We start from the raw sequence: 15940 nt of genomic DNA, 5'->3' as shown, positions 1-15940 counted from the left end.
TGAGATTTCTCTATGGACGGTAATAGATTGATGAAGGCCCGCCAGCTCCCCGTTTAGGGATTCTTTTTTACTCCTCTGCCTTGTGGAGTCATAAGCTTTCTCTCAAGTATTAAAAATGAAGGCAGTTGGAGGGAGCTCTGTTCAATCTATTGGCGGCAATTGGAAATTGCTACATTACTCAAGAGATATAAGAGACAATCTGTGCCCGTGGCACTAGCACTGGCGTAGGAGACTGGAGCTATGCCAACACAGTTGGTGCTGTTAAAATAGAATCATTGTCTTCGATGATTTTTTAGGCTTACTCCTTCTAGCTCAAGTTACATATGCCATGAAGAGCTGGGACCTTTTTATTTAGATGATTCTATTAAACTTGCCTCGCATTTTCTTTGGCTCTCTGTTTGGCACAAGGCACATGCAAATCCAAACTGACTTACCATCAGTGACTGCTTAAGTTGTGATGAGGGTCTTAATCAGCCGCCGTCCGTGCAGGTAACAGCGGTGGGGCCGCGTGAGGGGGGATTTTGAGGGACGATGCAGAGCGAAAAATAAATAAATAAATATTGTCCCTCGGCATCGTCCCTCGTAATCCCCCCTCACACGGCCACACCGCCCCACCGCCGTTACCTGCAAGGTCTGCAGCTGGCCTTTATATTCCTTGTCTTTCATATTTTAAGACTGCCTTGGAGGCTTTGAGGCTGCTTAGGTTTTTACCAACCCTTCTACCATTCAGTCTGATAACCGGAAAGTGGAGCAATTCTTTCTAGATAAAGTGAGCTCGGTTAGGAAAAGTAAGGAACTAACTATGGGCCATATGTACAAACCTATTTTGCATTTCCTAATGGACCGACTTTCAGTACGTTAAGAATTTCTAAATAGCCTTTTGGCATGTACAATGGCCTAAAGGCGGTCCCAAAATGCTATTTCTAACCAGTCGTAGTTTGTGATTCCCTAAATAGGAAATCCCTATTTGCGATTTCCTATGCACATGTACAAAGCATTTCCTAAATGCAAACTAGGCATTTAGGAAATGCTGTTACTGTCAACTCAAAGTCGATGTTAAGCATGTGCAATTTTTAAAAAATGCACTTAAAATGCATTTTTACAGTGCCATAGAGGGTCCACTTGCCCCTAGGGCAATTGAGTGTTCTACATGAGCACCAATTTTACTCCCCTTTTATTTGAGGGGAGCCTAAGGCCCATGGGTAGGATTACTTTTGCATTCCCAGATTTGAAAATTCCTATTAGTTTGGAAATGCAAAACCATTCATACCTATGTGCCTTAGGCCCATAGGGACGAATGGGTTAGCATTTCCTAACTCAGTAGGAATCGCTATTAGGAAATTGCTATTTTTGTACATTCCATTTTCTAAATAGCGATTTCTATTCATTAAAAGCCGCAGGACATTGGGCAAGAGATTTTGGATTCAACTCTGGATACAATTTGCTTCTGTTTTTAGCACTATTACTAGGGTTTAAATGAGGCCTCAAGTGAGACACAGTGCTCAATTAATCATACACTAACAAAAGCCTATCTTCTGTTGATTTGCAGACACTCTCCGTTCTGTTTCGTGTTACTTTCTTTTTTTTAGGCAGTTTACGTTTAAGTTGGGAAACTCAACAAAAAGGTATGGGGCAATGCTCTGTGTGTTAAATAGCTGCAAACTCATTTATCTAGTTGGTAACCTAAGCTCCAAACCTCGTTATACCTACTGAATATGAGATAATTTCATGTATTGTTAAAAACTGGGAGCCACAGAAGCAGTATTTGCTGGTTGGTTTTGTCTAGTTTTAATTATAATCCCTTCTCACAATTTATTGTGTAAGTATGGATTGCTCTCTTTATTTGATGTACAATGTCAGAATACTAAATGCACCAGTACTAGGCAGTATGTCAATGAACATTCAGTGAACGTTTAATGAAACTCATCAAATAAATTTAAACCTGGTTTTATATATACTACTTATAGTCTACTATGTATGTTTGACTTTACAAGGCATATCATGATCCATACCATTTTTGACAGTTCCATAAATAGATGTTCAGGTGATAATGACTTTAATCATTACCTTTGGAATGCTCATTCTATATACAATATGCATTTTTTTCAAAAGAACATGTTCAGTGTACCTGCCATGACTGGAAGTCCGTATTGTCACCACAGTTTTTATCCATCAGTGCAGATTCACTGCTGTTGCAGAATTTCAGATTCTGTAGCGCCCATGCAGCTGCATAAACAGCATTATATACATTGTAAGCAACTCTTGAATTGGATACAAGGGTATAGTCATTATGAAGTCCTTCCAGATTCTCCTCTCCAGTGCAGAGTATGGATCTGTTATCCAAAGAGTAATTGTGAGGTTGATGGTCAGGCCACTTGCATCCAAACACTTCTTCCCAAAACTTTCCGATAAATCCATTGGTTGTTGATCTTGAGGGATGAATACTGGTGAGATGCTGTTCAAATCCTGGCATAGCTCCACTACGAATTGCAAACCCTATGGTGCCAGCAAGGAATTTTCTGTATTTAGCCATCAAAAGAGGGGCAGATGTAGACCAAGCTTCACTGGCTATCCAGGTCTTCCCAGTCACATTATGTGCCACCATCTCATCTATCAATGGAATCAACCCCGCATCACTGCAGAAGATGACAACAGCATCAGCAGTCGAGCTCTTCATAACCTGTATAATGTGCACAGCATTTCTGTCTGCTTTGTTTAAGACAATATTTTCTGAGAAGGCGATGCAAACCTCAGTTTTAGCAAGTTCTTGCCTTAATTTCTGAACTCCTTGTTGCCCATAGTCGTTGTCTTCAAATAAAATGCCTACCCAAGTCCAGCCAAAGTGCACCAGTAACTGTGCCAATCCATGGGATTGGAAATCATCACTTGGAATAGTCCGGAAAAAAGAGGGGAACTGGTTACGGTCACTCAAGGCAGGACTCGATGAGGAATGGCTGATCTGCAAAAGGCAAAAAATATTTTGTTGAAGCTTAACAGCAAGTCTTGATCTTTGGAAATGATCCTCTAATTCCACTGTATCTATCAATCAATATTTTCGAAGACTATCATCAATGACTATAAGATAGTTATTGTTTGTGAAATGACCATTGGTAACTCACTTTTACATTGATTACACAGTACTGGTAACGACGATTGGTAATGTACAGTTGATTAAAGTGCTTTTAGAAATGTTGTCTAGGACCCCAGAGAAACTTGACCTTCTCTTTCAAACTTTTTGGTTGATAATGTTAGTCACTGGTCTATTCATCGTGTATTGTATTGGAGCATCTGTATGGTGCTTTGTTATGTTTCATACAGGGGCCCGATTTAGGCTCAGGTAGCAACCAGACCTTTCACATAAATTTCCCCTGCCATTACACTACATACAGGGTCTTAGTACTGACCTTTTACCTAGTTACGGTAATGCATTAATGACATGAGGTTTTCTCCGAAAAGCTCGCCTCATCCATTATGCATGAGGATTTTTGGAATCACCGCAGGACTACCATCTCCTGCACAATAATTATGTATAAGGGTCATTCCTTCCGTCATCCTAGTCCGACATGACACAGCAAGGTGTATCCCCTGGGGGTACCGCTTTCGGTATAAGAACACCATATCTCTGCTGAGGGAGGAGAGGAGAAAAGGACTTCTATGCTGACACACTGACGCGAGACGTGGAGGTTCCTGCACACAGACACTCCAGCATGCAGTGGTCTGACATCCCTTGTGGGGTGTCTATCTCGAGACCAAGACAGGGTCTCACAGTCTCTCAATCCAGGTAATGGGGTTGGCTTTATCCTAGGGGGATTCTTGGCTCTACACCTACATACATGCTAGGTACACTTAGGTACATCTAGTGAGGGTTGCATCATAGCAGTACGCATTATTACTGTCATGTATTTATACACCTGCCTATATTCATTGTTTTAGCACTATGGTAGGACTCTACCATCCTTTCACTCTGTTTGTGCTTACGGTCATTTATATCTGTGTCTGTCTTATGATTGTTTCAGCACACCTATTTTACATTAGAATGACGCTGGTACAATAAATGCTTACTGAAAAAGTCCCCACCGTCTATTCTGTGTATTTCTCTAAGACAAAGTGAGCACGAGTGACTGAACAAAAAGTACTGTACTGTTTCCACAAACCTTGACGGGACAGAGTTGTCATGTTTGATAGTTGCCAAGAACTATTCTCTCATTGGTAAGCGGGGTTTATAGTGGCACTGTGAGTTGGCTGGTATACAGGTTAACATACCCAGTGGGGGTGTCTGGAATTCGCCTGGACACCAATCCTGCAGTGTATGTTGTCTGAACGCGCAGATCATATATACGTTTATAGGAACTACACAACAGCTTAATAGTGAAACTCTGAAGGAAGCTGTGAAGCCCTCTGTGTTACACTGAGCTACTAGAAAAACGTTCAGCTTGTATGGTTATAGGCTATAGGCTGCTGTATGCCATATATGGGGCATATTGAAGGAGCTACATGAAGGTCAAGGATGTTTCAAATATGGTGCAGTGCACATCAATGAACATAAGTATGACCTATTATGGAGGGTTTGAGAACAAACACACTCATGCATATCTACATTCCAACTTATTTAGAATGTAATCTACATCGTTGATTGTATGAACGGGGTCAGACAGGTTTTAGTGATCCCTACCATCATGGTGATTATTGAACATTCTCATATGTACATAGATCAAGTTCTGGAGATTTGCATCTGGATAGAGAAGCATCTGCTTCTTTGTGACTTTTTCAAGGGTGGGACAGTCAAAAGTGGGGTGAAAAGGCCAATGTAGGGATATGATGGCATCGTGTGAGTTCACATTGGTAGGCTAAGAAGCTGTCTGTCAGCTGCAATCTGAGTTTTCTGCCATATCCTTGGAGTCTGAGCATCAGCAAAATCTTTATTCAGCCTATTAAAACCATAAACCATATACAGAACATATTAATAAAAAATTTACCAAAAGTCATAAACATAATAAATTAAAATTAGTAAAGCAGTTCATGTTCTAAAACACATCAGTACAGAGTTAGACAAAAATACTGACATATAGATCACAGACCTAAAATACATACTACTGTAAACTCTTCACTAGTTTAATTGCCCACTGCATAATGAATTATTTCTAAACAAATGGCTGCAGAAGGCATTGTCTGTTTATGGTGCTAAGCATCGGTATCAAATACCACTTCCGAAGTATCTGATGAAATTTACAAAATAAACATAAAATTAAGCATGCATTGGATGCATTGATCATCACATGTGTAACATGGGTGCTCTGCATTCTATAATCCACATGGGTGCTCTGCATTCTATAATCCACCATTCGGGAAAGATACGAAAGGATTAACAATATTTAGCCGAAAGGGAGCGTAAAAAATCTTAGTTGCGTGTTTGTCACAAAGGAGAGATAGGATTCTATGGCATCAATGGTTAGTAGTAGGGTTAGACCTGGCATCCTTGGCGTGGTTTTGACTGAATTTTTCCCTCTACCTCCTGTGTTTTTGATGCTGGGCTGGATTTCGTTTTTGCTGGCTTAGGTGCTTTGAGTACTTTGCCACTTCTGATCAGTGTCAAAGTGCAAGTGCTCCCTGTATAAATTGATACTGTTATTGGTTCTCACTGATTGGCATATTTGTTTTACCAGTAGGTCCCTAGTAAAGTGCACTGAGTGTGCCAGGGCTGGTAAATCAAATGCTACTAGTGGGCTTGCAGCGCTGATGGTGCCACCCACATGTGTAGCCCTGAAAAGAGGTCTCAGGCCTGCCACTGCAGTGCCTGTGCGCAGTTTGTTAACTGGCATGTCGACTTGGCAAGTGCACCCACTTCCCAGGCCCTACCCTTCCCTTTTCTTACACATAGGACAACCCTATGGTAGGCCCAAGCTACCCCCCTGGGCAGGGTGCAGTGTAAGTGAAAGGTGGGACATGTACTGGAGTGTGCAACATGTCCTGATAGTGAAATACTGCCAATTTTGTTTTTCACTATTGAAAGGCTATCTTGCCCTATAGGACAGAATAGGGAATGCTTTGTAACATTTTACAAGCATATCTCCCCATGGGGATAAGATAGAAAAATGGAGTTTGGTATCCCTGAACTCAGGATTAAACAACACATCTTTTAGTGAAGATGGTTTTTAAATTATTTGCTTGAAAATACCACTTTTAGAAAGTGGCTATTTTCTTGTTCAACCATCTTGTGTGCCTCTGCCTGTTTGTGGATTGACTGTCCGGCTTTGGAGTGACAGGGGCTGGGGAGGTGCAGTGGCTTTAGGAGTCTGGATGAGTGAGCACTAGGCTGAATAGGCCTGATCTGTATTTGCACCTGAATAGAGCTGTGCCTACCTTCCACAATGCTGGCTCCGCCCCCATGTGGTGTTTCTGGAGCCAAGGCTCACACTGACAATGGATGTTGTTGTGCACTTGCAGAGTGCCCCCCAGAACTGGTTTGACCTGGGCTCAGAGCCCCTTGCACAAAGAGGCCAAATACATTTTGCGGTATGAGTATCAGGCCCAAAACCCCAGACTTTAGATCATTCCTGGAATTTAAGAGGACCCTTTGCCAAGGAGAAGAACTTGAGAAACTGAGGAGAATTACTGCCCTTGCTGTTTGTTTGGGGTTGGCCTGCAGTTGCTGTTTCTGCCAAGGAAAGGAGAAGGACTTTGCTGTGTGCTGTGTCCCCTGCTTGAAGAAGATCTGCAAGGGCCTGTGTGTACTGGCCTCCCGTTCTGAAGTCTCAGGGACACAAAGACTTCACCCCCAAGCTCCCCTGAACTCTGCTGTTGTGAGTTCTGACCTGCCTAGAGGTGCCTGTGGCTGTTTTGGGCCTCTGGAGGTTGTTGCTGCTGTTAGGGAGCTGGGAGAGAAAAGAAACGTAAAGAACTTCTAAAATCGATGCATCGCTCTTCTTGCAGCTGTTTTCTCGAAACATCTCCAACGCGCAAGAAGAATTTCCATGCATCGCTGTGCCGCTGCGAAAACCGTCGCAGCGCCTGTCGCCACTGCCAGAATCGACGCATCGAGGGATCGCAGCTGAAGAAGACCGACGCAGTGCAACTCGATGCTGCCACATCGATCGCGATGCATCCTGAAGATCAACGCAACATACCTGTGCGGCACGCTTTCCCATTGCATCACCTGTGAACCGAAACTCTCACTGAGAATCGGCGCATCACTCCCTATACAGACAAGATTCGACGCAGCTCGTCCTCAGTGTGTCACAGAACTGTCGCATCCCTAAGGTCTCAGGAGTGTAGCATCTCTTTGTTTTCTGACTCTGTGACTGTTTGGCTTGTGGAACTTTAACGCATCTGCAGGTACTTTGGTGAAAAGTCACACATCCATAGTTTTCTATGGTACAAGTTCTTGAAACCTTTTGAAAGTCTTATTTTTAACTGCGTATGTTGGATTTTTGTCGTTTTGGTCTAGATAAAGTTACTTTATTTCTCTAAACTTGTGTGGTGTCCTTTTGTGGTGCTTTCACTGTGTTACAGTGAGTGTTGGTACAAATACTTTACACATTGCCTTTGGGATAAGCCTGTCTGCTCGTGCCAAGCTACCAAGTGGCTGAGCAGGGATTATCTAAAGTGTGTATCCCCCTTACCCTGACTAGAAGCAAGGGTCCCTATTTGTACAACAGTATCTACCTCTGCCAACTAGAGGCCCTCATTTCTAACAAGTAGTGATTGATCTCTTAGTGTAGATTTACAGGAGTCTTTGAATGTCCCTGCAACATTGCATGCTCAAAGTCTGCATTGGTAAGCTAAGAAACTGTCTCTCAACTGCATACTGAGTCCCGTGCAGTATCCGTGGTGTTAACATGGGGAATCAAAGTTAAAGTTTCTTAAAAAACTGGGAAGGAACTTCCTGAAGGAGACAGGGATGGCGCGGTGCCCTAAGAAGTTACCCTTTGAGGGGAAACCTGGTCATCAGGGAACTGGTCAACATGCCATTATTGAGAAATATGATGTGATTGGGGAAAAAAAGCTGGATTTAAGTAATAAAGAACGAGTGATTCTGAATTTGTTTATGGAAAATATTTTTACAGTTTTGGCAGAAAGGATAGGCAGGAATAGATTCTGTTATCCTGGTACTCCTGAAATCAATGAAGCAAGGGATTTCATATAGCTGGTCCAACCTTCACAGAACTTCCCAGATTTCACTCTCCCCCATTCTTACAACAGAGTCAATACAAACATTTGATTCTTCAGTTCTGTGATCTACCACCCTCCGCAGTACAGTCGCTCATTATTGGGAAGTCTATCCAATACAATATATATTTCTCACTTCAATCCAAGTGGTGATTAGCCCTGGCCTATAAACCAATAGCTTCCAAACGTTCTGTTAAGCCTTGTCAGCAGTGTGTATGAAATAATTTCTCCTGTCACAAGAACCTGATTTGTCATTGTTGCGAACACTACAATAGCTCCCATCTGTAAATATTTATTTTCTAAGTTGGTTTTGCTTTAAATCATAGTTGTATCTGCATTAGAAAGTGTAAGATTCCTTCTCCATGCAAACTGCTGATAAACAGATATGCCACAAGTGCAGGCAGACATTTCTTGTTTCCATTTATAACTTCACAATGGAACTCCTTATTGTAGGCTGACATCTTACTTGATTAAGCACATGTTTACGCACATGTCAACATGAAAGTTCTCTTTGTGTGCTCAAAGCTAACATGCCTCTGTCCTCAAATGCAAATATGTGGAATTAAGATTTTGTATTTTAGGCTGTGATAGTTTAGACTGAGGAGATAACAATGTCTCAAACTGAGACTTATTCTGAAAACATTTAGATCAAATCACTGGACAAATCACAGTAAAAGTTCTGGGTTTTTGACCATTGATTAGAAGTATCTATCATGGAGATTATCACCAGAGGCTGAATTCTCACCCAGACTCTGCTGACAATCAGAGAGCTACATCGAGAGAGCCAGCTGCAGGAGCTGGGATCAGCTATGGGTTTGGCATTACAGTCTAGGATGCTATTTAACTTGGAAACATGCTTGCAATATTATTATTGTTCTCAATATTAGTAAAAATGTTAACTGCAATCTTACGGGTCACTGTCAGACTCAGGGCAAGCTGTACTTAATACCTGTATTGCAAATGATGTATTTTTATCCCGTGTTTAGATTACCCGGATCTTACTATATTTGTCAATTTGTAACCCGAATGATGGTATATTGATATTTGTATGACTTTTATGGTTTTATATTTAAAGCCAAATAAAGTTTATTGATGATGAACTGCAATCTTATTCTCTTTCTGTGTCACTGCCATGTATTTCATTTGCACAAGATCAAGACTTTTAAAATAAACTTTTAAAACTACAAGTCCCAATTTCTTAGTGGGATGTTTGAGTGTCTAATCTGCCTTAGGAACAAATTGTTTTGAAGACCACTGTATCCCTGAACTCAGTTACTGGGACTGCTGATATGTAACCTGAAAACACTGCCTGAACATAAGATTAACTTGGTGGGCTTGTGTTAGGTCTGCGAGCAATTGGGCAACTCCAACTCTGTGTCACTGCACTGTGGGTTTAAAATCACACCCCTGCAGTTCTGAAGACAATCTCCTGAATTCGCATCACCATCACAAATCAATGCCTCTCTACGGAAGGAATAAATTCCAAGACATCTGAAGAAACTATTAAATTGCCCCATGTGAGGAAATCAGCATTTGACTTGAGGGATCCTGCTGCCTAAAGTCAAATCTCTGCTCTCCTCTTCCCAGTAAGATCCTGAAAAGCAGTTTATGGGACAACCTCAAGACTATCTGTAACCATGCTCCATTATTTATGATCATCATTTTGGATTCAGACCTATGACAGTCACATCCACCCTGGTCTTGAACTCTTCCACTCATTAATTAAGAAAATGAAATCAGCTTCATACTTTTCGAACTTAAAGCAGGTTATGATACCGTGGACCACAATGTCCCTGGATTGTGGTGGATAGTATGGAACTACCTTGAAATGGATACGATTCCTTCACTCCAACTACACCCATCATGTGTCATGTATCAGGTGAAGCTCTTGATATAGGACAACAACATCTTAGTCTATTTCCAGCTGGAAATCGATCAGAAACCTGACAGCATTATAAAATTAGAAGAAGCATGTGCCATGTGCTACTCTTGATGTAATAGATCATTCAGTGGATGAACTGAACCAGCACTAAACTAAAGTCATAGCTAAAGTCATGGCACAAGGAGGAGCAACCATTCTTATGTTCTCCCTCCCCAAAATTGTCTCATCTCATTCCATCTTGTCAAAAGTGAGAAGCTTTAGAGCCCTTTTCATCACCTCATTTCCTCAGATAATGCAGTGTTCAAAGGCTTCAACTTTTAGTGCTCCTTCCCATGGAAACTGCAAAGGAGATTTCACAAAGATGGACAATGGAGGCACAATACAATTAAATATGCTGAAGGAAGCCTAAGGGAATAAATACACACATCTGGAAGAGTCTGAAAACTGAAAAGATGTTAATCACACATGATTATCATTGAAGAATATCAGGTGGGGCTTCCCTTTCACTCACAGGATTCACTTCCTCCCTCTCTAAATATAATTTGTGTGGCCCAATCATAGCCCTCTGATGTTTCTGGGAGACAATACATAAGTGTCTACAAACCTCTTTAATAAATAAATGAATACGTAAATAAACAATTACTAAACCAGTAGAATGAATCTAGACTGACAAGTTTGTTTGAGTACTTTTCATGCTTCAGATTGCTCTACTTATTTAAGCTTTGTTCATATAGCTTCAACACTATTGTCCATCATCAAGTTTCTCTAAACAGGTATTGTATAGCCAACTCATCAGGTGTTGCTCCTTTTTTTAGAATACTATATAGATGGAAGTCTCATTCCTACCTGGGGCAATCTGTACAGGCCTAACACTCGAGCCATGACGATGGAGCATGATGAACCAGCATCTCCTATGATGCCAAGGAGTGGTAGGTTACTTTGACATCGAAAATTCAGAACAGGCTCCTCTTGACCAGTTAATATCCATAGGACGCCCTCAAGAGCCCGTCGCATCATGGCGCAGGAGTCGTAAATCCAGAAGCCCAAGGTAATGTTGGACAGGAGGTGGGTATTGCTATTGATCTCATCAATTGCAAACACCATAGCTTGCATAACCTGGTAATTCTGTAAACCAAACCTGAAACAAGCATAAAGGATTGTTGTTGCAAAAATCATTGTCACTGGCAAAATATTTGCAAGTTTGAAAAATTGTTTACAAAACGAAACAGCAGCATGCACTTTGAGAATAGTTTTAATAACATTCCAGTGTCTTGGGAGTGGATTATGAGACCATTTCACAGCTAATGCATTTGACATTGCACTTTGTTGTGCCAAGCTTGCTTTGGCTGAGACTCTGGGATTCCACACACTGTTAGCAATGTTCCTCAATCACTACCTAGCAAATCACCTCTTGCTAAACAGTCAAGATCCTTTGACAGAATTTAAGGGGAACTTCATTCTTAACCTGTACAGCACATGAGATTTGAGATGGATTATCATCTACAGTCCCTTTAAAGGTCACTGGTCACTGAGCCGTAGTCTACGATCCTTCTCTTTGATTTTCCTTAAACACACCAAATGGATTTCAATGTGGAATAGATTTTGGGCCATCGTACACCCATAGATCCTTGCTAAAGACCTCACGCTGTCGTCACCAATGTTTTAGCCATGCAAAAGATATTCAAATTAGTGGGCCATGACAAATACTTGGATGCATATTTACACAATGTTTTCTTCAATGTAGGCCAACAAGCATAGTTGCTGTGCTGCATTGTGTGAAAGGAAGACAGCAGGAAAAGTGGTATATCAAACAAGATATGGCTTTTATCCTGCTGTCTTCTAGCACTAGCACACTATGTGCTGCCTAACACCAATGCAGACACCCTTGCCCAATCATTCAAAGGTGTCTGTGTTGCTGACAAGATTGTTTTTTGCGTACACGGTTGCTTGGCCCTCGCCTGTGGAGGAAAAAGGGTCCGGCATCCACAGGGTTAATGAATTCCTCCCACCCTCTGCTCTGCAGGATGACGCAGAGATCACCTGTGGGGACGACCAATATGGGCTGGGAGAAACATGGAAAAGAGACCTCTCGCGAGAGACCGGTGTGAAGGCGAAAGCTGTGGAGGACGGAGACGGTGCATCCGAAGATGCCAAGGAGGAAAAGCGGGAAGATCCCTGGACACCGAGAAACCCAGGAGAACTGATACCCCCGGGAGATATGAGTTTGCCGCCGTAACTCAGGAGAGTTAAGGCATTGGCGGTGAGTAGAAGGAAACAGGGAAACCCGGGTGGGAGGAAGGGGACTGACGTTTGGGACAGGGCAGACGTCTGCCAGCCCCAGAACAGTCCCGTTTTGATTCTGCTTTGCAATCTGTGCTTAGTTTTGCGCCTTTTATTTGTTTATGGGTTTTCTTTTCTCCTTTTTATCGGGCCTTGAGTTTCCTTTGTGCCTTGGAGTGGCAAAGGCCGTACAAGTAATTATCCTGATAGCAATAAACAGAACCAACCGTACTTCTATCCTCCCAAATCTGATGAAAGAAACACTGGGTTTCTTTATCTTTTCCCTCTTACGACCCTCTTCAAAACCCTGCACGCCCCACCCTCAAGTATCACACTGTTGTTTTCTACTGTAAAGCACGGTCTGCATGAGGAACGGTGGAGGGTACCATAGAGATAAGAGTGCTAGAGACCTGGGAACTTACCGCAACTTTGTTTCTTGTCTTCCCTGTGAGTATCCTGGGGAACCACCACCGGCGAGGAAGAATCCAAGACCCCGAAGGCGGAAGTTCTTTACTCTCGGACAGTGAACCAACCTTCCCATACCATTGACGGACTGTACATTGAACTTAAGACCCCAACGGTGTATAAACAGTTTTCATACTGAGAGTAACAATAAAACCTTTATCACCATTGCTCAACCTATACGGCCTCCTAGCTTTCATTTCCGACCCTCACTCCGACAACAGCATTTTCGTCTTTCTGCATATGCTGTAGAATTCAGCACACATAGAAAGAGAACGTAACAAGGAGAAATAAAGATATTTTTCCTCATTATGCCTGGTTCAGGGAAGCGTGGCATTTTGAAACCAGGCATACTAGCTTTTTTTCGAAAATCTGAGAATGCACCAAAATGCATGGGTTGATGCATCGGAACACCCATACTCCACTCATGGAATGCCTCCCTGATGCAAATGTAATGCAAGTAATTGCTATAGGCGTTGTAGTATTACTTTCCCTTTACTAAACCATACAAAGCCATGCAAACAGGCTTAGCTTCACTTAATCATTATCTGAAATGAATTTGCGTAGGGGCTAAGCCACAAAAGTGATGCAGCATCAACACAAAATCTTAGTAATTCTTTCCCTTGGTATGGGCACTCTGTCTGAACTCTTATGTTCCCAGTCTGAGCCAGCAGTCTGCAGGCAGATTAGGTTATACCCATCTGCTTTTGTCTTTCTGAGGACAATAAAGCGCCTGCACTCCAAAGACCCTGATATATGAGGAAGGTGCAAGCGAGCCAACATACCTAAGTTACAGAGTTGCAGAGGGCTCTTGGAATGTGGACTCTGAGGATTGATACTGAACAGCTAAGTGAACAGACCAGCAAAGAGGTGACTATGTATACAGTTTTTGATGAGGCATGGCAAAGGATGGAAGAGCCTTGAAGAGGATGGAAATGTGGTCTCATGGGCATTTAGATCTTGCAAGATTTAGCTTCATTTTTCCATCTCCCACTATCCAAATGTCAAATATGGTCATAAAAAAGTGTTGCCAGGATGCCCTCATGAATTAAATGTCATTTTCATGTTGCTATCCATGGACTGGGGTCTGTTTTATTTTTTTCCCCCAATGGGGTAACAAACTCCTCCTGTTGCTATGAACGGGTTTGTTGGTATGCGCAATCCAATCCAGCAGTCCAATTCTTTCCACCATTTCTCCAAATTATCCTCCCATCCATAAATAGGTAAATCAAGAGGTGGGTATTGAAAGGGGGTTTAGTAGGATTGTTTTTAACCTCTCCCCTTCCAATGCTCACTTCTTTCTGATTTTTTGTCACACAGCTCCCTCATTTCCCAATGCTTCTCTATTTAAGAGAAGCAGCATAAAGAAAAGGAGCTGTGTATCTTTGCCACAGAAAAGGAGCAGGCCCTGTTTAGATATTTATTTTTTTATATTTACACAGTGCGTGACTCCTTTATGTGGCAAAGACACAAACATACTTTGCACAATTAAGGAGCCTAGTGTTTTTATTTTTTCATTTTTTCATATTCTAAAACAATCCACAGTGTCTGGCTCCTGTCTGGGTCACAAACACACAATTCTGTGTCCAGGCAAGTTGCCAAATATTGTATGGATGTTTTTAATTTGGCTTAGAATAAATCCAAAAATCATTTGGTTCCTTTCTGTGACACAGATATATGCAGCATATAGAAACCGGATACTGTACCGGTGCAATTAAAGGGGTATAGAAAGACACATTTTGAATATTATATAACTTCCTTATTACTTTCCAAACCTTATATGCGGCAGCTATCACCTTAAACCTAGTGAGTTTGTAGTAGTTCCAGACTATGTTAATAAAAAGACAGTTCTTAACATCAGTCCCTAGAAGCAATGAGTATATAGAAGGTTGTAGTGCTAGCTCCACCGGTCCCTGACCGATTAATAAAATATTCATTCGCTGCAACATACATACATAATAATACAAAAGAAAATCAGGGACTGCCCAGCCACCCACTGCTCTAGGCAGCATCATATATTTCTTAGCCCGTCGCTCTTTCCCTTGAGACCACATAAATCTCATACATATTGCTTGCAGTTGTGAGATACGTACAGAAGTAATCTCTAATGGTAAACATCTATAAAGATACAGCACCTTAGGTAATACCATCATTTTCAAAATGTTACATCTGCCGACAAGTGTCAAATGTAAACATTCAAACTGGTCCAATTGTTTACGAACCCCCTGCATCAACTTCTGCCAGTTAGCCTCAACCGTAGCCAAAGCCCCAGCACAAATCTGTACTCCCAAATAGGAAACCTCATCTAAGACTCGTGGGTCAGCATAAGACTTGATATTTACACACAGTATTTGAGTCTTGGCTGTATTTAATTTGTATCCCGATACCGATCCATATTTCTTTGCAAGCTTTTCGATTTCATTCATAGCCATAGACGGTCTTGGTGAGAGCACATCGACATCATCAGCATACGCCAATACACGATACTGCTGTGATTGTATCTAACTGGAGGTACCCTACTACTCAGCTCAATCATTCTTAAAAAGGGATCTATATACAGAGCGAACAGTAGTGGGGAGCATGGGCATCCCTGCCTAGTCCTTCGTTGTATTAATACCGCAGCGGATTGAAGACCCATTACATTAATCCGTGCACTAGGTTGTTGATATAGCACCTGTATTGATTTAATAAAGTTTGGCCCAAATCCCTGTAATTTCAACAGGTCCCATAAGAAGGCCCACGATACTTGGTCGAAGGCCTTCTCTGCGTCCAATAATATAAGACTAAGTGGGTCCCCCGACACATTTGCATGACCAATTAAAGTAACCACCCGATTAAGATGATCGGTTGTACCACGCTTTGGAATAAACCCGTGCTGATAAATAGTAACCAGAGGAGTGATCACTTCTGATAATCTGGTAGCTAAGATCTTAGAATATAATTTCCCGTCTGTGTTTAATAATGAAATAGGTCGATATGAGCCTGGTAAGTCCGCCGGTTTTTCCTTTTTCCTAAACACTGCTATACTCGCTTCCCCCCATGTTATAGGATACTCCCCTTGCTGAGCCTTTCGGAATGTAGCTAACATATCCTGTTTTAAAACTTGGAAAAAAAATGTATATACTTCAAGCGGAAGTTTATCAGGACCCG

The 15940-nt window shown here is 41.8% G+C and overlaps 1 protein-coding gene across 1 annotated transcript in view; it reads right to left on the bottom strand.

The window, feature by feature from the left end:
• The window catches only part of LOC146782691 (vomeronasal type-2 receptor 26-like), a 221741-nt gene extending 210580 nt beyond the window's left edge, over positions 1 to 11161 (bottom strand). Inside the window, exon 1 of the mRNA XM_085638430.1 lies at positions 10895 to 11161. Within this exon, the coding sequence (XP_085494556.1) occupies positions 10895 to 11161 (267 nt within the window). The remainder of the gene's footprint in view (positions 1 to 10894) is intronic.
• Between the last annotated feature and the right edge of the window lie 4779 nt (positions 11162 to 15940).

The sequence above is a fragment of the Triturus cristatus genome, chromosome 12 (assembly GCF_964204655.1).
Source record: "Triturus cristatus chromosome 12, aTriCri1.1, whole genome shotgun sequence".
Taxonomy (NCBI): Eukaryota; Metazoa; Chordata; class Amphibia; order Caudata; family Salamandridae; genus Triturus; species Triturus cristatus.
The sequence above is the reverse complement of the archived record's forward strand: the minus strand, read 5'-3'. Positions and strand labels throughout refer to the sequence as shown.